The 21,648-nt window shown below is 40.4% G+C and overlaps 1 protein-coding gene across 29 annotated transcripts in view; it reads left to right on the top strand.

Moving 5' to 3' along the window:
- Positions 1-21,648, top strand: part of SGIP1 (SH3GL interacting endocytic adaptor 1) — a 198,500-nt gene that overhangs the window by 146,414 nt on the left and 30,438 nt on the right. For 18 of the 29 annotated variants that reach the window (XM_070592718.1, XM_070592721.1, XM_070592720.1 and 15 more), the window contains one exon: positions 4,524-4,583. The exons of the other annotated variants lie outside the window; for them this stretch is intronic. In XM_070592718.1, coding sequence (XP_070448819.1) covers positions 4,524-4,583 — 60 coding nt within the window. The remainder of the gene's footprint in view (positions 1-4,523; positions 4,584-21,648) is intronic. 29 annotated transcript variants of the gene reach the window in all.

Below are 21,648 nucleotides of genomic sequence, written 5' to 3'. Positions count from 1 at the left end.
TTCAAATTTGGTGAAAATATAGGCAGCTATCTAATTCAGCGTGATTCATTAACAGACAGGTATTTAACATTATTTATATAGCCAAGCCTATATTTTATCTGCATCACCAATTGGGGCAATTTGGGGCTTCCTGTTTTTAGATGTCTATTAGCTCATTTCTCTCTGAGTTTTTCTTTTGTTTTTTCTGTAACATCCAACTTTATTTTTGAACTCTCTGTAATGCTCTTGATTGCTCCAGCCATTTCCCCCACTTCTGCTCTGTTGTTCTTGTTTTTATTACTCAAGATCATTTGTTCCACCAATTCCATGTGATTTTCCTAGTTGGTCAGAGAGGAAAGTGAAAAGAATAAACTGTCACTCAGAGGAAGCAGACCTCAAGTGACCTTGGATGACTCTCTAATGGATTCTTCCAACTCGTTGAAATTCACAGAGGAAATTGCACATACAGAGAATTCGAACTGTGTCCATATTTGGTGCAATGTGTGTTTATACTCCGTGCTGCAGAAACCTCAAATTCTGGCCAGTGACTTTGATTATTAACATAGCTAGTATGCATTCTTTCAAGATGAACCACAGAGGGGTTAAAAAAAAACCCACCTGAGAGGGTAATCACATGGCTGCATTGCTGGGGAGCATTCTCATTTACTCTGTTTGGCTCTGTTATTTTTATTTGGTTTTCATCTTCCTTGCTCTCCTGTTCTTTATTTCCTGCTGCTGCGGCTCACCTGACAGTCACTTCTCTCTGAAGTAAATGCATTGTCAAATGACTGACTACCCAGCAGCTTCTTGCGTATTGCTGTCTACCTCCTTTTGGAGAGGATGTGCTTTGACTGTTCAGCACCAAGGGGCTGACTATTCATGACTGACTTGGAATGTCAGCTTAAGGTAGTCAAATGGCTTGAGGAATTAGAGGATTTCAGGGGCAAATTCCTGAAGTTGATGGCTTCGACATTTCCCTCCCACCACCACAGTACTTTTTTGACAATTCCTGTGACACTTGAGCCAAAATTGGGGCAAGTGTAGCAGAAACTGCATTTATTTATTTGTACTTGCTTATTGTAAAGTTTAACATAATTCAAGGACTAAATTTTTAAGACTAAGTCTAATCTTCCTACACAACAATTCGTATAAGAATATGCCTCTGAAAGACTTAGGGCATAAAATCTTTCTTGACAGCTTTGATTATAAAGTTGTAAGTCTAATGCCACACCCAAAAATGAAACTTTCTGTGCATTGCCACACTCAGATAGTGAAGAGCTCCTATGCAGCTGTACTGCACTGAATTTGAGATTCCTTCAATTGGAAGACGAACTGTTATTCAGACACGACTGAGACCCAGGGGGAATGCTGCCAATTGAGCTCAGACACAATGTTTTCTTATCACATTCATGTTAAGACCCATACCAATTTCATAGAGGTTAAAATGTGAAAAAGTGCACATATTAGAATCCATGAAATAAAATAAGCTCCTTTTCTGCTAGAAAAAGCTCACAGGACTGCAAAATCTTCCTTTGGAACCCCAATGCAAAAAGACTACCATGGAGACAGTTTTTTTCATTGTTAAATTCACTATTAATTACAATTCCTTCACTGTTAATTATGCATTTTCAATTGCATCTTAACATCCCAGGAATCTGTAAGGAATGAAAAGCAATCATTTATGGGCACCGAAGGAAACCTCGGATGGACTTTGATGCTGCCTGTGGTCTAGAACATTGAGCAAAAGTGATTTATTCAGTACTGGAATATTCACCATAGCATCTAAAACTTAAAACACTGCCTCCAAACCTCTGTCTCTCCAAGTCGGGTGGCAGTTCTGAACTGGATAAGCTTTCTTTTAAAAATACCTGTATTAACGCCAATTAGCCTGCGCACAAAGGAAGTCCTTTGGAGGTGAATATTCCTGATCCCAATTAAAAATTCCCACGTTTAATTTTAGTCTTTTGTTTTTCTTCTGCTTTTTTTTTGGAAAAGGCTGTCTCCAGTACTGGCTTCCCCATCCCAGATCAATTTGAGGGAGTTTCCATGGTTAGGTCTTAAGGAAATTTTTTTCTTCTGTACTTAGTTTGAGTGTTGCCCTTATTTAAACCAAACACAGAGCTTTCCAATGACTCACTTTTTAAGTTCTCTGATTTATTTAGGATGTTTTCTTCTGAGTCCTTAATGTCCATAACCACCAGAAAAAAAAATAAATCATAAGCATGCTATTCAACTCTTATGAGCTATTGTTGTATAACTTCAGTTCAAAGAACAAATGGCAGCGTTTGAGGCTCCTCGTGTTAACGAGGCTGTAAATAGGAAGTCACTTCTTTACAGAAAGGATCTCCTCCATCATTTCCCACTAGTAGGTATGGAAAGGCACTGTTACATCAATTACTGCCTGTGTAACTGTTTTGCTGCCTATTTTCTGGAGAGGTTACTGAGGGCCAGTTCCATTCGTCCTGTTCCTCTCCTAAAGGGATTATAGGAGTTGCATTAACTGTTCTAGCCAGTAAGGAAGCCACATGTGTAAAAAAACCGATTGACAGGTGCTATTGTAGAGCCCTAAAAATTGACAAAGAAATAGTTTCCCTGTCTTATTCTCTACATCTAGGAGGCAAGCTAGTAAAATATTTTCCACGAAATACTGTTTACAGAATGATTTTACTACACTCACCCCTTTCCTTATCTTTCGTACATTGTAGGGAGGATTCTCCCTTACTGGTCTTTGTACAGATTTTATTCAATTTTCCACTAAAGTTGCAATAATAACCTCAGGCCCTATGGCATTGAACATTTTTTTAATCACATAGATAGAGTAAAACTCCAATCACCTGCATTTGTTAGTTGGTGAGAAAGGAGAGCACCTGCAAGGATCTGGAACAGTTGGGGTCCAGGGCAACTGTGGTGACCAATTTATAAAGGCATTTGGCCATAGCTGGATACCATACCCAAAGATGGAATTGCCATAATGCTCTTTGAAATTAACAGTCCATAACCACCAAAGACAGGTGCAAGGCAAATTGAATTTGGATATTGATGAAGTTGAAATGGGATACTTCATTCAGGGACCTCAAACTTATACTGTTGCTTTCTCACGGCCCCATTAAAAGCTTCCTCTTTTCCCAGGGGGGAAGGTGCATGCTGAGTGATCCTGTTCAGCTGTCAGTGCTCTGTCAGGAGGTTCGGTTGATGGACATATGTCTGGTCACTTGAGGATCGTGTCTGAGTGAAATCCATTTCCTCGAGTCAATTATTAATGATAGTGCCTTTAACAACGGCATGAAAAGGTGGAGGCATGATTTCTTCCATGGAGCTGACTTCAGCCAAATTCACAGATGCTAAAACCTGGCATTTTTAAAATTTTCATTTCTTCTCACAGAATCATCGTGAAATAAGCACATCACTTTTTTATATCCTAGTCATAATCCCCAGTGTCTTGGATTTTCTTTCCTTTTTCCATTAAAATCATTCCCGTGTTTCGATCAGTGAAGTGTGCTGCTTGATTTCATCTGGGATTTGTATTTGTGTTTTTGTTTTCCACGCCTTTATATTTCTTTGGCTCGTAGTGTCAGAAGATGATGTTTTTTATGACAAACTGCCCTCGTTTGAAAGGCGCTGTGAAACGCCTGCAGGTATGGTGCGAGACGAGTGATCTCCAGATGCTAGACTTTAAAATCCAAGCCATTATGTCATCTGAATGCTGTAAAGTTCATGGACATGCTACTCCCCTCATGAGCGTCCAGTCCTTCTCAGATGCGCCCTGTTTACTGTTCATCGTGGAACTCATGCCACTGAATTTTTTTTTAAGTGAACATATTTAAAGCAGCAGGTTGCATGACAGTTTCTCAGTGAAAAGTTTCGAAAAAGGTGAGCTGCTATTGCTTTGTGAATTTACAAAGGAAGGAATAATTTAACTGCTCAGAATTACATGTCCAGTGACTGCTTTCTAATTTAAAAAGTAATAGAGCACGTCAGTAACCTTGTTTTCTCTTTGGTGCTTAGGTAAAGGGTCTTTGTGTCTGGATGCCTAAGGTGATTCCGGGGAGGGGACGGAAGATATAGGACATCTTCCGCGAACTTTAAATTGATGTGCAATGCTGTTGTCATTTAAAACCTAAGCTAAGTTTTCTATAACCCATAACTCTGAGTTTATCTTTTTGAAAACATAGAAGGGGATCACATTGAAGATGAAATGGATACAGCAATTGCTGAATGACAGTTTGCCCAAAGCAGTGCAGTTAAAATATGCTGGCGCCCCTGCGTGGCCAGGAAGACCTGCTCTGTGCGCACAGGCACCAAGTGTCAAGCACCCAACAACACATGCCCATCTTTTTAGGCCTCCATAGCTTTGCTTTTGCTTTGTTTCCCGAACTAAAAAAAACGCCTAGACTGCCAGCCTTCCCTTTTCCCTGCACGCTAGTAGCATGCAGTGCCTCTGCCCCACTGTAGTGAGATTATGACCTGCTCTGTGACTCACACTGTGTCCTTCTCTCTCCCTCTCCCTAACCTTCCCCGTCCCGCTTCAACTCCTGGCCATACAGAGAATGAGCAGCCTTCCCTCGTTTGGTTTGACAGAGGAAAGTTTTATTTGACTTTTGAAGGTAAGTAGGACATAGCATACCAGACTCTGATTTATACTTCCTCATCCTTTCTCATCTGCATTCGAAATCCCAGCTCTCTTCAGAAGACCTGGTCTCACTTTCCATATGAAAATGCTATGGCTACTTAGAAAATCCTCAATACTAAAGAAAATAGTACCTGAATTTGGTTGGTATGGGATCTTCAATTTTTCATATTAAAAAAATTAAAGCTAATTTGCAGTTAATATTGGTTACTTCATTAACTGTGTTAAAGTGAAAAAAACAAACTTTTTTGGCCAAGGAACTTAACTCTGTCAACCAGGGCTCTTTGCTAACTCTTGCAAATGCAATGCAACTAATATAAGGTCATTTTTGGTTGGAATTGGCATTTAACTTTGTTTTGGATAATTACCATTACAGCATCTACTATTGTAAAATGTAAATATGCGTACATACTCTTATGACAAGGAATGCTTCATGGGAGGTCAGAAAAATGAGGAAAAGAAAGAAAGGACTATTTTAGTAAGTTCTATTTACATCTCCTGAAATTGCAACTGCAATGACTGTAATAAAATGGACAACTATCGCCGGACCTGCCATTTTAGCAGATTAAGGAAAACATACATAAATAGAATGTCAGATACCTAACCTCAGTGTTGGATAATTTGTCATATTCTGCATTACTGATTAGCATTCTTCTGTTTTATATTTAAATTCTAAATCATTTTCGCAGGACAGGCATTTGACAAAATGGCCCATTTAAACTCATGGTAAGTTTAAATTAAATAATTTAATTTAAAATTAAATAATTTAACTTAATTAATGGGCCATCTTATACATAAATTTTTACCACTTAAGGCCCTAGTTCCTACAATTTTAAATAGCTAAATTTATCCTGGGGTCAAAAGTTGACAAAAAAATATTCTACTCTAGAATGGAACCTAAATATTGGGGTCAAAAGTTGACAAAAAAATATTCTACTCTAGAATGGAACCTAAATATTGAACTTGTCTTTGTGTTTCATGACAACAAAAAGAACTTTCGTAACTTGGGCGTCTATTTTAACACAACTTGAAAAATCAGAATGATACAGATTTGTACGTAGTTTGTGTGGTGTGGCTTTTTCCTCTCCACAGTGAATTTTCCTTTCAAGATGGTCCTAGGGACGGAGGTCCTTAGCTTGGAGTGGCTTGGATAGCAGCAGAAAATATGATCTGACTTAAGACTTTCCAAATATCTGATGTCTTGTCCTGGCGTGGGGAGAGGGCAGAAGAGGCAGTCTTCAGGGGAGGAGGCGTATTTTCCACTTGTGTCAGAAGTTGTCATTGCCTCAGGTCATTAGTTTTGTAATAACCAAGGTGCAAAGTCCACAAACTTATGACCTTCTAAACTTTCTCTTTGAATCAGATGGAATTAAAAAGTGCACAGGTATCTTTGTACTGATCAGCACATCTCAAAAGGGAAGCTGCCTTGAGTAGGTTGGTAATCCTGCAGGACAGCAAGGACATCAGACATGAAGGCCCTTTCTCTGCTTTGGCGGGGCCACAACGAAGGCTGCAGTTTGCTCAGTTTTAACCAGGAAATTAAGCAACACGCTACAGGCAACCCTCCAGGAATTGTCTGGGGCTCCACAAAAGAACAACTCGGGCAGCTTTTCTGTTGTTGTACTTTGTTTTGGCTTCAGAGTATCTATTGGCTTGTTTACTTGTGTTTTAGTTTGGGTTTCGTTAAATAGAGAGAGAAAGACTTTTTTTTTGAAGATACCAATCTAAGGATAATTTTTCGTCGTTGGTTTGTTTTTAAAAAGGAAATTATCAATCAAGTATAAGTATTAACAAATGTGTGGAATATCATAATATGAATCACATTTTTATTTTAGGAAAATATAATATTTGTTAGTAGATTTCTGGGTACCTGAAGTTGCTAATATTGCCATTCTAATTAGTAAGATCCAAAGTCCTTAAGCATCTCAATTCGGGTCATGAGAAGTCATGCAAGAAAGAGTTTTAATAGAAATTAATTGGAATCTCTGGTACGGTGTTATCTTCATCTTGAATTTTGCTCAAGTCTGGGAAGTATAAACAGATAGAAGTACATTAAAATAAGCTTCAAGGGAAGACACTGGAGAAACTAAAATGACACATTGCACCTGAGCAAGAATGGCTATTTTTTAGGAATGGAGAAGGTTTGTTTTCATCTTTATGTACATTAGTCTCAGGTATTTTTAGCTAGTGCAACCTGGAAGGATTTTTTTATTTTCTGCTGTGATGATAAAGCAACATAGAAATGGTGTCATAGTAAGTTACCTTGAGAATAGTGCGCCTATCTAAATTTTTATAGTCCAGAAGACTGTCATTCAACATGACAGTTTTATTGAATAACACTTCTAGCACATTCCTCTAGGGTACTCAGATTTTACCCACATTTGTTATTATTAATATTAATTATTATTATCTACAATTCTTCATTCAGGGAATGCATGAGAGGAAGGAAGAATGCCAGGTAAAAATATTCACCTGTTCTAAATAGTTTCTAAATTATTATTTATTGGCATCTAAATAATGTTTTTATAGTGTTCAAAACGTTAGCCTGTCTTATTCGTTGCTTTGTCCGTACAGTGTTTGGGCATAGCAGCTACTCAGGAAGTGTTTGAGTCACTGAGCAACCAACCAACTAATGAGCACTGGCCTAGGAATTTATTTGGGGATAACGTGAGGTGCTTCACGCTTCCAAGAGGGGTAGAAAAGTGTCAGACAATGGTTCTAACTCACAAGGGTTCCAAAGCTTTTCTTAATGTTTTACTTTTATAAACAATTTCACTGAAAATAGAACCTATTTAAGTTGGGCTAAAAAAAAAAAGTAAAGGTTACAAAAGGTAATACATTCATCCAAGAGTATATCCGGTTGAAGCTACCAAGTATTATTCTGAGATGGAAGGAGTGGAAAGCTATTTCCGTGACTAGGAAAAGATGTGACTGTTAGATGTTTGGACAATTTCCCAGAGCATTTTAACATCAAGATGTTTCCAGAAATGTGCTGGCCCTCTCCTTGATTAGCTTATTTAACTGCAAAATCATCTTGTATCTGCTAATGGAAAAAGAAAATCCTGCAACCATGCCTTCTTGAGTGTCCTTGTTTCTGAATACTGTCTCTAGCCTCTGTGCATCCAGCTTCTTGCGCACTCGTTGCTGCTGTTTACTGCTCTTGCTCCCGTCGTGCCTCGGAATGTCACGTCCTTAGCAACACCCTTCCCTTCATTCGCAGGCTCTTTGCTGAACTCGCCCACCTGTTTCCTTAACTGAATCCCAGCTCTCTCCAGGGACCCGTACTTCTCCTGTAGCTCTCTCCACAGAAAGTTCTTCAATCTTCTGTGGGCCATATGTCATGGGAGTAGGAGGCAGTGTTTGAATTCTCCCAACCCCATATTGCCACTCCCCAACCACTCCCCACTGTGGAAAGCGGCCATCTGATAATTCCACCTTCTACTGCTCCGTATTGCTGTCCACTGCTGAGCTGCAGAGCGTTCCTCTGCATTCATCTATAGGTTTAGAGATGCTGGCAGCTCCTCTTCATCCTCTTCTCCATCACACTTCCTAGCTTCTTCCTGTGACATGGATTCCATGTGGATGACCCATCCAACACCTGGCCCCAGGGCCTCTGACTTCTTCAGCTCCAACAAGCTTTCCCTTCACTGTAATCAGTAACTCACACCTGGGGCCACATCTCAGAAATGGTCCCGCTGGCAAGGGTCATTTTAGTTGTTTCACAACTAACAATTTGTCACCCTTCCTGTGCACCAAGGACTACATTAGGCAATGATTCCTTCGTTCAACAATATTTATTGAACAGTCCTGTGTACCGGCACAGTCCTTGACTCTCCCCAGTAGTGGACAAAATAGGAAACACTCTCTGTCACCACGGAGCTTCCATTCTAATGTGAAGAGTCAAAAATAAGAAGATAAATAAATAGAGAAGGAGAATAGAGCATATCGTGGGTTGCAATTTTAGGTAGGGGCCCTGAGGCAATGAAAGTGATGGATAATAATAGGTAACATCTGAGTGTTCACTGCGTGCAAAGTCCGTCCCATCTGTGATCTCATTTCTTCTGCACAACTCACTGAGGAAGAACTTCAGATTCAGATGATGTGAGTAACTTTTGCAGGATCGCCCAGCCAGGGAGAGGCAGAGTAGGGATTCAAACCAGGCCTCCCAGCTGGAGACCTGGGACGATGCTCTGCTCTACAGACGTCATCTCGTTCTTCTGAAGTAGGTGGTTCTGGTGGGTTTTCCCTAATCTTCTAACCCTCCCGCTTTCCTAACGCTCCTGACTATACCTTATCTTTGACCTTGCCGAGACCTCTGGGTTTCACATCCATCCCATTCTTGCTCAGTCCACTAACTCAGGCCCACATTCAAGTTCTTTTTTCTAGCCAGATTAGACCCCGTGGAGGAGAAGTCTGTTTCTATAAGGACTCTAATCATCTATACAATGAGAGCTACATTTTCCTCTTTGGAATTATGTTGTCTGTGTGAAAAAAAATAACTCTTCGGCACTTTAAGCTTCTGAACTCCTTCAGCAGGTGATTAAATATCCGTGTTTAGTAATTGGTAAGACACAATCATAGTCATGGACTACCCAACTTTCCTTACCCTCCCATGGTAATAACATCTGGTAAGAAGCAAACCAGCCAAAATTTTCACGTGGCCAGGAGGATATTAATTCATTCATCTGAGAGTCACTAGCAAAAGGAAAATTGGAGGGTGTGACTAATTTTTTGGGAAGCAACTGGTTTGCCAAATTCACAATATTCTTTAAATGGGAAGTGTCCACTATCATCCCTACCCCAGTGTAGGCCCTTTTCAATCAGGAAAACTGAAATTATCAAGTACCCAAGTCTGCACACCACAGTGTGAAGTACAACCAGGCTGGGAAAAAAATATAAAAAGACTGTGTATCTTCATTAAAAACATAATGAAGATACAAGACCACCTTCATTAAAAATAGTAAAATCACACTCCTGGATTTTTATTCAGCATCTTTGTATGTAAACTACAGTCACGCATTGCCCAACGACTGGGATAGTTCTAAGAAATGCGTCGTGGGGCGGCTTCATCATTGTGTGAACATCACAGAGTGTGTGTACACAAACCTAGACGGTCCAGCCTACTATGCACCTACGCTATATGTACTAATCTGATGGGACCACCGCCATACGTGCTGTCCGTCGTCGACCGAAACTTTGTTATGCTGCACGTGACTGTATATTGTAAATATAAAATGTAAAATCCTTTCTGTTAATAATTAAGGTCACAGAGAGTTTTTTTAAGTAGCCTAAACCTGTTCAGAAGATTCCAGTGGAGCTGAACCTGCAAATATTCTATTGGTCGGATCTGCTGAGGGTTTCAGAATTCGCATTGCCCCTTCGTAAGAAATTAGTGGCCTGGTTCTGAAAATCTCCGAGGTTGGCCTCCACGCTGATCTTTCCTTGGTTTCTCATTCGTGTCTAGCCTACGACTGTCATGCCGGAGACAGACTAGAAAGTCAGTAAAAGAGAAACCTCTTTCTCTGTACTACTCACAAATCTTCTGACGCCAAATATGTGAGTTTTTTCCTCACACTGAAAAATTCTGACACTAACTACCTAGAGTTAATCCAGACTCCACAGGTTGAGGGCTCAGTCCCACGGGACTGCCCCCCTCCACTTCAGATGCCAATCCCAAGTCCCAGGTTGTCACCTGTACTTCTGATTTCATAAAACCCAGGGGTTTTATGAAAGCTCATTACATAGGCATGATTGATTTAATCACTGACCACTGGTGATTAAGTCTATCTCCAGGCTTTCTCCTCTCCCCAGAGGTCAGAGATGGGACAGAAAACTCCAAACCTCGAATCTCATGGTTGGTGCCTCTGGCAACCAGCCCACATCCTCCAAGAGTCATCTCATTAGCATAAACTCAGGCCTGGTTGAAAGAGGCTTACTATGAATAATGAAAGATTCCCCTCTCACTCTTACCACTCAGGAAATTACAAGAATTTTAGGAGTTTTCTGCCAGGAACTGGGTCAAAGACTAATATATAGCTCTTAATAGCACAGTCAGCAAAGTGCTCCCTGTTTTTACCCTGGTGTCTAGGCCAGTTATGTGTATGGGCTGCCAAGGAGGACGTGAATGTACGGAATTCATATCAGAATTCTATCCAATTAAATGCTGTAGGAAAGCTTAAGAGTAGGTGGTAGCTTCTATCCTGAGTCACCAAGCAAAGGGTCCCTGGTTTGTGAAAAGATCACTTTCTTTGGAGTCAGCATATCCGGTGCCACTGAGACCCGCCCTGCTGATGCAGCGGCACTGATGAGCCCTTCCCATGGGCCAGTCTCATGCTGATTAGTCCGTATTTGTAAGCTGGAGGAATCACACAGCAGCTGTATGAAGTGGGCACCATGATCACTCACATTTTACACATAAATAGACAGAGGCTCTGAGAATTTAGGTAACTTTCCCAAAATAACACAGCCGGTCAGTGGGTAAATCAGCTCAGGGGGAGTTAGTGTCGAGTTATAAAACCAATGTTCCTAACCACTATAATATTCAGTCTTGGCCATGCCACTCAGTAACCAAATGATCTTGAGAATGTAATGTCTCTGAGTCTCTGTTATATAATCTTTTTTTTTGTTAAAGATTGGCACCTGAGCTAACAACTGTTGCCAATCTTCTTTTTTTTTTTACTGCTTTTTTCTCCCCAAATCCCCTCAACACATAGTTGTATATTTTAGTTGTGAGTCCTTCTAGTTGTGGCAAGTGGGACGCCACCTCAACGTGGCCTAATGAGCAGTGTCATGTTCGCGCCCAGGATCTGAACCCTGGGCCACTGAAGCAGAGCGCGCGAACTCGGCCACCGGGCCAGCCTCTGTTTTATAATCTTTAGACTGGAAGGTATAATACCCACCTGGCAGGAGAATTAGGAAAATCAAATAAGGTAGATTTTTTGGTTTATTAATGTATTATACAATATAAAAGGTTTTTCAGTTTTGTTTTGTTTTTAGTGACTTAATGTTTTTAGAGCCGTTTTAGGTTCATAGTAAAACGGAGAGGAAGGCACAGAGATTTGCCGTGCATCCCCTGCCCCACGCATGCACAGCCTCTCCTGTTATCAACACCTCCCCCCAGGGTGGGGCATTGGTAGAATTGATGAGCCTATGCGGACACATCATCATCACCTGAAGTCCATAGTGGACATTCAGGGTCACTCTCGGTGTTTATGTTCTACGGGTTTGGACAAATGTACACTGGCATGTATCCATCATTATAGTACCATACAGAGTATTTTCAGTGCCCCCAAAATCCTCTATGCTGCACCTGTTCACCTTCCCTGGCCCACAACCCCTGTCAACCACTGGTCTTTTTACTTGTTCCATAGTTTTTCCTTTTACAGAATGTCATATAGTTGGAATCATACAGTATGTAGCGTTTTCAGATTGGCTCCTTTCACTTAGCAATATGCATTTAAGCTTCCTTTGTGTCTTTTTATTGCTTAATAGCTCTGAAAGGTTGTTTTGTTTTTTTTTTAAGTTTGGCACCTGAGCTAACAACTGTTGCCAATCTTTTTTTCCTGCTTTTTCTCCCCAAAGCCCCCTGGTACATAGTTGTGTATTTTTAGTTGTGAGTCCTTCTAATTGTGGCATGTGGGATGCTGCCTCAGCATGGGTTGATGAGCGGTGCAATGTCTGCACCCAGGATCCGAACTGGTGAAACCCTGGGCAGCCGAAGCAGAGCACGCGAACTTAACCACTCAGCCACGGGGCCGGCCCCCCCAAAAGGTTTTTATTATTTGTACTTTGAGTTTGCATTCAAACTGAATGAGGAGAATTATGGGAAGGGGCCAAGAAGTTTCTGTACCCAAGATGCATTTGTTTCTTATTTCTGGAATTTTCCTGGTCTCTAGAGTGACCTCTTGGGTCTCTGGTAGTGATTAAGCCCGGGAACTTCCTCTTGAATCTCTACGAGTCTCACTGGTGGTGTATTTTCTTCCTCTTATGGCCGGAACAGTCCAAAATACTCTGTTGTTTCTGAATGTGTACCTCACTCAAAAGAAAATGAACGTAATTCAATAACTTTAAAATATATAGATGTTGGACAGCCTTTGCTTTGCTCAAGATGGAAGACTTTTACTCCCCAGCAAAGGAGATGAACCCCGAGTTTGAGTCATGCTTGCCTGGGTGCAGAAGTAGATTGTGTAACAGTGTTTCTCATCCTACTGGGGTTACTGCGTGGAGAACTGACAAGAATGGCACAAAGCTCTCAGTCCCGAAAAGAAGACTTGCTGTGTGCAGACAATTCCAAAACCTGAAGCAAAAGTTAAACAGTTCCCTTCAGCAGCCAAAGGAAAGTTGGGTCAACGCTGAATGGATTAGAAAGTTAAAGAAGACGCACTCATGTGTTCCTCCATTCGAGGGTTAACAAGCTTCCTGTGAGCTCCTCTTTGCTCTAAGCCCCTGCATAGGAATTACGGAGATAAACGATATGGCTTCTGCCTTCTAGGAATTCACAGGAAACAGAAGAGATGGGCACTTCCTATAAGAGGCGGACTATAGTGAATGACATAACAGAATTGTAAAAGCATGCTGAAGTGTGTGAATACTGGATAGATTTTTAACTGGGAAGAATCTGGGATAGCTTCTTGGAGGCCCAGGGACATTAAGGGACAAGGAGGACTTTAGACAGCTAAGAGGGTTCCAATTTGAAGAAAAGACTTGAGCAGAGGCATTCAGGTGAGTGATATCCAGGTTGTACTCAGGGTTGGGAAACACCGGGAGAGGCGAGGAATGTTTTAAGAATTGATCCTGAAAAGTAAGTAGAGATCATGTTCTAAAAGGCTTTAAATACTGAGAAAAGAAATTGAATCACAATCCCTACGCAAGGTGGCATTTTGAGAATTTTTTGAGAAAGGAAGTGGTATGATCATCTTTGAGTTTTAGGATTATTGGCAGGCACAAATCTGGGGATTTACCGAAGCAGTCCGAGAGAAGTGGGAAGGGACTGACACTACCATTTTCATCGGGAGATTTGAGAAACACCATCAAGGTAGAAACGTTTGATATCTAATAGGATGTGGAAAGGAGTGGAGGCTTCCATCCTGAGACACAGGGAGAAGGGTGCTGTTGTAAACCAGGAGAAAGGAGTCCCCGAGAGTCCTAGATTTGGTCAGGAAGGGTGAGTTGCTTTTGAGATCTCTCGCCTTTGAGGTCCTGCACACCATCTGTGTTGCATGAGTCTAGGAGTAAACAGACTGGAAATTTGGGAGTCATTTGCTTAGAGATAAGGGCTGAATCCATGGAGGTGAGGGTTTAACCTTGGGGCATGCCTGTTTTCAGGAGCCATATTGGAAAAAGAATGGAATGTAACTTGAAACTTGCTCCATTGTATCTTTTCTTTAAATCGCCATGCAAATATTGGTGATTAGTTTTGAATGCATGATATTCAATGGATATGCTTTCATGGAATAGATTAAGTGCCTGGATTTTTGCTGGTCTGTTGTCTCCCACTCGTTCATACTTGAGGGAATGCCTAACTGGCTGACCCGGTTGCACTCTGAGTATGACTGTTAACCTAAGTACCAGATAGGAAAATTGCAGACATCAAGCCTAGAAGAAAAATCCCAGCTTCTAGATGGCTATTATTGCAAATACACGTTAACTTAGAGGTGGCGCACTGCTTCTTTCCCTCACTGCTGCCCGTCAACGCCTTTTGTCCTCTCTTAGGTGTGTGTCATGCTCATCTGTCTTACGATCTTTTCTCTCTTTCTCCTTTTTCTTTCTCCTGACACACTGACAGGAACACACAAAACTGATCACGATATGAGACTGAAGGAATTTTTAATATTTATTGTGTACATCAAGTAAAAATGTGATGACTTGTATAAGCCTCAAAAATAATTGATAAATTTTATATGTCTTTGCTTATGAATAGCAAAAAACTTGGTTTTTTATAGCACACTTCACTTTTCTTTTTGTATGAAGTATGAGCTCTTGGGAAAAATTGTCAAGTTCCTTACCCACCTCTGCAGTAAACTTATAGACATATAAGTCATGTTCAAAAGAAGGAATTAGTTGTCCGTTATGATATTGTAGAGTTTGATTTGAAATAGTCATCATGGTAGCTCCAGTATGTACATGCCTGGACATACTCATAGTTAATATTGTTTAGGAGGAGTCAGGACTATCTTCATGTGTTTAAATGTGTGTGTACAAAAGTGATTATGATGGATGCATAGCAAAAGGCTAAGGTTTTCCAGGGTTACTGATTCTGCAATAGGTAGGTATCTGACAGGGAAAACAATAAACGAATTTGTAGAATAAGGCCTTGGTAATGTTGCTACAGGGACAGATATTGTTATGGCTGCATTCATTCAATCAGTGAGTATTTACTGAGTCCCTGCTCCATGCACGGTGCTATGGAAGGTGTTGGGGTCACAGCTGTGGATACGAAAGACATGGTTCTACCTTCACGGGGCATAGAAGCCAGACACTAAACAAGTAGTTTCAATAATGTGTAGAGATTTTTTACAATTCAGGAGGTAGAGTTCTCTGGAGGCACCCAGCAGAGAGACCTAACCTGGCCTAGAAGTTAGGGCGAGCTTCCCGGGGAAGCGATGGGAGTGACGTTTAAGTCTGGAGTATGCACTGAAGAAATACAAAATGTTGCTGAGTTGGAGTTCTAATATATAATCTTATGTAATGTGTAAATGTTAACCTAAAGATATATTGGATACTAGTCTAGCTATTAGAAATAGAAAAAGAGTCCCCAATTAGTTTATATCAGTTTATGCTCAGTACACATATGTGCAAATGCATACACACACATATGTACATACATAACTATAGATAAATAGAGGAAAATATATGAACTAGAGAGAGAGAGAGAAGGAAAAGAAGTATGTGTGGGTGTGTGTTTGTGTGTGTGTGTGTGTGTTATGCATTGGCCCTGTAATTATCCTTCTGGGTCTGAATTGCAGCCCCAGCGTGATGTGGGACTTTAGGTAAGTTCCTTAACCTCTCTAAGTCTTAGTTTCCTCCTCTGGAAATTGGGACAGTAATGACACCTATTTCATAGGGTCGTAGTCAGGATTGAACGGTCAAGCACATGGGAGGCGGGTGCATGCGAATGCTCCATAATGATTAGCTCTTCCCACTGTCGTCCAGCTTCCCGTATCCCTTGCTTGTAATGTGGCTGTGTTTTGTCCAGTTATTATCTCCTTTGGAGAAGGTTGAGGGGTAGCATTCTCATCTGCTTCCACATAAAACATCTGGCAACTTGATCTGCTGTGAGTTGCATGTGAGTTGCCCTCCTTGTCAGCATGGACAATGAGCCGTCTTTTCTCCACTGCTTATGGAGCAGGAGAATGATTTGGAAGTACAATGCCTCCTCCTTGCTACACACCCCCCGCCTCCACCAGAGCCTATCATTAAAGCTGACTTGTTGGGACTAATGATCTGCCTGGTGATGCACTCCTCGGGTGCTGTGTTAATGCTGATGGGAGGTGTTGGAAGAAAAGCTGTTACCATCTCTTTTAGTAAAGGATTTGTAAATCATGGCATTTCAGCAGATTTGACAAGTAATTTCAAACTTCCTGAGAAAAGGATGGAGAAGCAGAGAATCGCCAGAGGGAATTGCTTTACTTTCGCGTGGTTTGTGAGCCCTCGTCCTGCACCAGCCTTTCATTGTATGTCTTGTGAGAAGGGCTGTTGCAGATCGAGGCTGCCCTTCCTATTGTACTCTTGCCTCTGACTGTTGCAGACAGAGAGGGGAACCTCTGACTGCCCCCTTCAGAAAGGACAGCTGACACAATGAATGAAGAAATGACCCAAAGTGGTAATGTCAAGACTCAGGAGAATTTTCCATTTCTAAGCCCTTTTCTGTGCATGGAATGAGTATATTTGATCAACACCACATATACTGCTAACAGATTTTAGTCAGTTACTTGTGAAAGGCTTTTGTAAACGGTAAAGTAGTTGCCAAACAGATGTAATCATTTCCTAATACAACAATTAACATTAATGAATATTCAACATGTGCTAAGAATTTTACATTCATTGCTTCATGTATTGAATCAAAGATTGATTTGGGGTCATCAAGATATGGCATTTAAGCTAAGGCATTAAGATAAGTCATTGCCCTTAAGATTTTTAACCCTTTTGTGTCTTCAATTGTTTTTGCAACATGCGTGCGGTAATAATTTCTGCTAGAGCATGAACTTTCATGGACAGAAATTTGCATGGACTTGTTCCTTTTCCGCTGGCTGTGCTGGATTCAGTCACCAGGACGTGAGTAAATATGGCCTTGGGACTTCGTTTCCTGCTGGCCCACATTCACGCAGACCATGTGTGCTATTTACAACTGTGTCTCTTGGTCTTGTATTCAGGGTAATTACAGCATGGCTTCCCCTAAGACCTGACTTAGAGACTTGAAATATGCCTCTGAGAAAACACAAAAGGTTATTCTGTAGAAGTGTCATGAAGGAGCAAGGGTGATGTCAATTTTTCAAGGATGTTTTGGTGACTTTCAAGAGTTGCAATTGTCGCTGTAAAGGATGAGTCCAGGAAGAGGAAGAATGAGTTACTTAATGTTGATTACTCCTTTTCTTAGATTTTGCCTTTTTTGGACTCTGCACACAGCCCATTCCCCATGAAACTGGCTGCTCAAATAGCAGGTTATCAGGGAGTCCGACTACGACAGACAGCCTCCTTTATGCCTCTCCACTCCTCAGTATCAGCCCCGTAGGGGAATAACTTTCAGTAGTGTTCAAACCACCAGCATACCCTTTTTAACGGTAAGAACAGGAATATTCAAGAAATAAATAAAAGACAAATGTATAAAACTCAGTGTTATTTAAAATCCCAATATAACTCCCAATTTCTATTTATAATATTTTTGCCACAATATCAAAGTAATGCATGCTTATTATAGAAAATTTAGGAAAACAGAAAAGTATAAAGAAAATGAGATAATCTATAACGTAATAACTGCAGATGACCACTGTTATCATTTTGGTGTATTTCATTTCTAAGATTTTTCATGTTTATGTGACCGCATGTGTGTGTGTGTGTGTGTGTACTTTATATTTTCATACAGTGTATAATTATGCATCCTTTTATTTTAACATATGATAATGTCCTGCATGCCATTAAAGCATATTTGAAAATAGCTCATAGTTTGCTTTATTATGATTATGAAATTGATATAAGCACATTACTTTTAAAAATTCAAAGAGCCTGGTAAAGAATAGATGAAAGAGTAAATACAGAGAAAAAAGAAAATCCTGCCGTTTGCAACAACATAGATGGGCCATGAGGGCATCATGCTAAGTGAAATAAGCTAGATAGAGAAAGCTAAATACTGTGTGGTACCACTTATGTGTGGAATCTTAAAAAAAGCAAATACAACTCAAACTCCTAGAAATAGAAAGTATAAAAGTGTTTGCCAGGGTCTGGGAGGTGGAGAAAATAGAGAGAGGTTGGTAAAGGGCACAAACTTTCAACTCTAAGATGGAGAAAGTCTGAGGATCTAATGTATAACGTGGTGACTAAGGTTGACGACACTGTATTGTACAATGGAGATTTGCTATGAGAGTAGAACTTAAATGCTCTCACCAAAAAAGAAAAGAAAAGAAAAGAAAACTTCGTGAGGTGATGGATGTGTTAATTAACTAGACAGGAGGAATCCTTTCACAATGTATATATATCAAATCAGCAAGATGTACACTTTAAATATCCAACAATTTTATTTCTCAATTATACCTCAGTAAAGCTGAAGAAAAAAAAAATCCTGGAACTGAAAAACAATAAAATAAAATGAGTGAATACAACCCTGAAATCACGCTGTTGAGGGACTGGTAGAGATAACATTTTTAACATTTGGTGAAACGTCTTGAATAAAATTCTCTCTGTATATATTTATACACACACGCACACAGACACACATACACACCTACTCGTGTGAGTGCTGCATTCATTTACTTGATTCCAGGAAGCCACTGGGATATGCTCCATTGGTTTAATAACAACCTTTCGGGTGCAAAATAAACTTCGTTAGATATAGAAAAGCATTTTTATCTAACCAGCAATAACAGATAAAATGCAAGCCACTATCTTTAGTACAAGCATCAGAAATTGAGTCTAAACCTGTTTCCTGTTCAGAATTAGATACGCCTGGATCACTGTTGGCATCAGCAGTGGTGTTTGCTATCCAGTGGCTTGACGCTTTTCTACGGCGGGTTTGTAATCTTGACCTCTTTATTCTCTTTGACGTTGACAGTTTAATTGGGGGGCACATCGAAAATTCCAGGCTTTTAGCTGCATTCGTATCCCCAAGTTTATTTATAAATTGCCAAAGGTAAACAACTTTTCTGAAAGTCAGCTAGAAGTTTCTGACAGATCTAGTTTCAGCACCTGAGTTATCTATTCTTTCATGATACATGACTCAGTCAGCCGTTACGTGTCCCGTCTTTCAAAGTTCTGTGGCTTTGACTTTAAAGGACGTGGCAGTTTCTCCTGCCTGCAGTTGCATGGCCTTGTGTGTGAGAGTCTATTCACTGTACAAATAACTGTTTACTTTATGACTGCATCGGATGGAATCTTTAAAGAAAAGAGCGTAGAAGGGGAAGTAAAAGTACAAACGTAAGTTAAAATTCAGTCACATGAGAGGCTATCAATTCAAGGAACTGAGCTCAACTGAGGAGACCCTGAGATGAACTAACAACGTCTAGTCTACTCGCCGTTACGTTCCCTCAAGGTCATGCAAAGACAACAGGGGAACGTGTTAGCAGCTGCCAGGTTTCTTTTGACATTGATTACAAGACACATCTCAGCTTCAGAAATGTTTGAATGTTTTCAAAAGTCTGTTTCTCATAATCAAGGAAACACGTTATGTACAATTTTATGCAAATAGAATATATAATCTGCTCGGTAACCTTCGGTCAATGGTAGCCCCTTAAATTTACTATGCGCAGTGTATGTGTATGCGTGTGTGTGTGCATGTGCACGTGTACATCTGTATAACCATGCTCATGGTTCCATAGGATTATATTATATGCATATACCTACCTTTTATTAGTGGGTATTTAGATTTTTCACTTTTTTTTTTTTGCTATTATGTATAATGGTGCAATGAGCAGCCTTAAACCTATATCCTCATGTACTTGTCATAATTTGTCCTAAAGAGAAATTGCTAAAAGTGGAATCATTATGTTAAGGAGCATGCATATTTTAAATATTACTACATATTACCAAATGTCCCTTCAAAATTTCATGCCAGCGTTATGATTAACAATTTTTCCATGCCCTTGTCAACACTGAGTTATGTCAGTACCTTTTACCCTTTCTGATCTAATAGAGAAAATAGATGAATAATAGCTGATTGTTTTCAGCTCCATTTTTAATTACTGAAAACTTTTTAATATCTGCATGACATTTCATTCTGTCATGAATCATGATTTATTTCACTTCAATTATTAAGCATTTAAATTGCTTCAAGTTTTCCCACACGCAGTGAACATCTTTGCACATAATTCTTTGGCCTTAAGATATTTTCTTAGAATGGATTCTTAAAATTGGAATTATGGGCTAAAATTATGAAACTTCTAAAGGTTCATGGTACACATTGCCAAGAAGTTTTCTAGAGAGGTTCCTCCAATTTTTACTTTTACCAACATTATATTAAAGTACCTATTTCATAATATTCTCACAAACATGAAGGATTGACTGTTTTGAGATCTTTTCTAATCTGAAAAGATAAAAAATTCTGTCTTTCTTCCTGTTGCATTTCTTGGATTACTGGGGAGGCTGAATTTGTTTTTGTACTTTTTTAGCCATTTATGGTTCTTCAGCGAATGTTTGTTCTTTTCTAAAAGTCTTGATGTTTCCCACTTGAACCTGAGAATATCTCTAATGTCCTTCAAGTAGCCACCACTTCTCTGAATACACATCCCAGACTTTCCACGGAGAAACATCCTCCACCTGCCAACGTGCTTGGGTGTCCTTTGGGACCTCTCATTCTCCCCATCCCTTGACAGATTCCTTCCTCCTTCTCCTGGTGTTCTTAGACCCCGGTCACTGTCCCCTACCATTGGCCGTGAGCCTGTGTGGTTTGAAGGCTGGCCCGGGGTGTCTCCAGCTTCTCCGATGTGTGGAAGCCCCTGACTATATTCAGCTCAAGGACTGCCCACGTGCTCACGGGAGAACACCTCCCCTGCCCTGACCAGGCCCTCGAGCCTCCCTTTCCTGCCTCTCTTGCTTTGCGTGGCCCTTACTGGATGTTTTCCCACATATCTTGATTAGACCACCCCTACTGGGGGCGCTGCACGTATTATTCACTGAGTGTAAATTTGAAGAAAGAAAGAAACTATTATCCTTCAGCAAAACCAGTGCCTTAAAGTTTTTTCCAAGAGAGTTGATGAGGTGTCCAAGGACATTCACATCCAAGGCCCTTTTAAAACTGTAAACCAGTGCTTCTCAAACTCTTTAGTCATATCCCCTCCCTTACCCAGGGACACTTTTTAGAACTTTGTTTTCCCTTAATTGCTCCCCAGTAGAATTTTAATATCATGGTGGTACCGTACATCTGCTTATGTACTGTATGTACATCTGTGTGCTTTACACAGAAAAAAGTAAGATTTCTTTCACCTTCCCCCAAGAACCAAGCTTCGGCCCCTTTGGGGTGATACTGCTCCATTAAGAATGCAGGCTGTGCATCCAGCTGGATCTCGGAGCAAAGCTCCCTGACATGAGTGGGTGAACGTTAATAATACAGGCCAGGGTTTAAGAAGACAATTGATGTTAGATCTGGTTTTCAGTCCCAGCGCCTCTACTTACTGCTGAGCAAGTTACCTTGAGCAAATTATTTAATTTCACTAAGCTTCAATTTCCTCAGTGGTAAAATACCCATAGTAATGGTATGTACCTCAGAGAGAGATTTCGAGAGGAGAAGACGTAACGCACATGAAGTATTCCACATGGCGCCATCACGTGTAAGGGCTCTACGTAAATTAGCTCTTGACGTCATTATTCATATTCTTTGTAGTACCGCGCTCTAGCAG

Source organism: Equus przewalskii, chromosome 24 (genome assembly GCF_037783145.1).
Source record: "Equus przewalskii isolate Varuska chromosome 24, EquPr2, whole genome shotgun sequence".
Classification (NCBI taxonomy): domain Eukaryota; kingdom Metazoa; phylum Chordata; class Mammalia; order Perissodactyla; family Equidae; genus Equus; species Equus przewalskii.
Note: the sequence above shows the minus strand (reverse complement) of the source record. Positions and strands in the feature narration are given on the sequence as shown.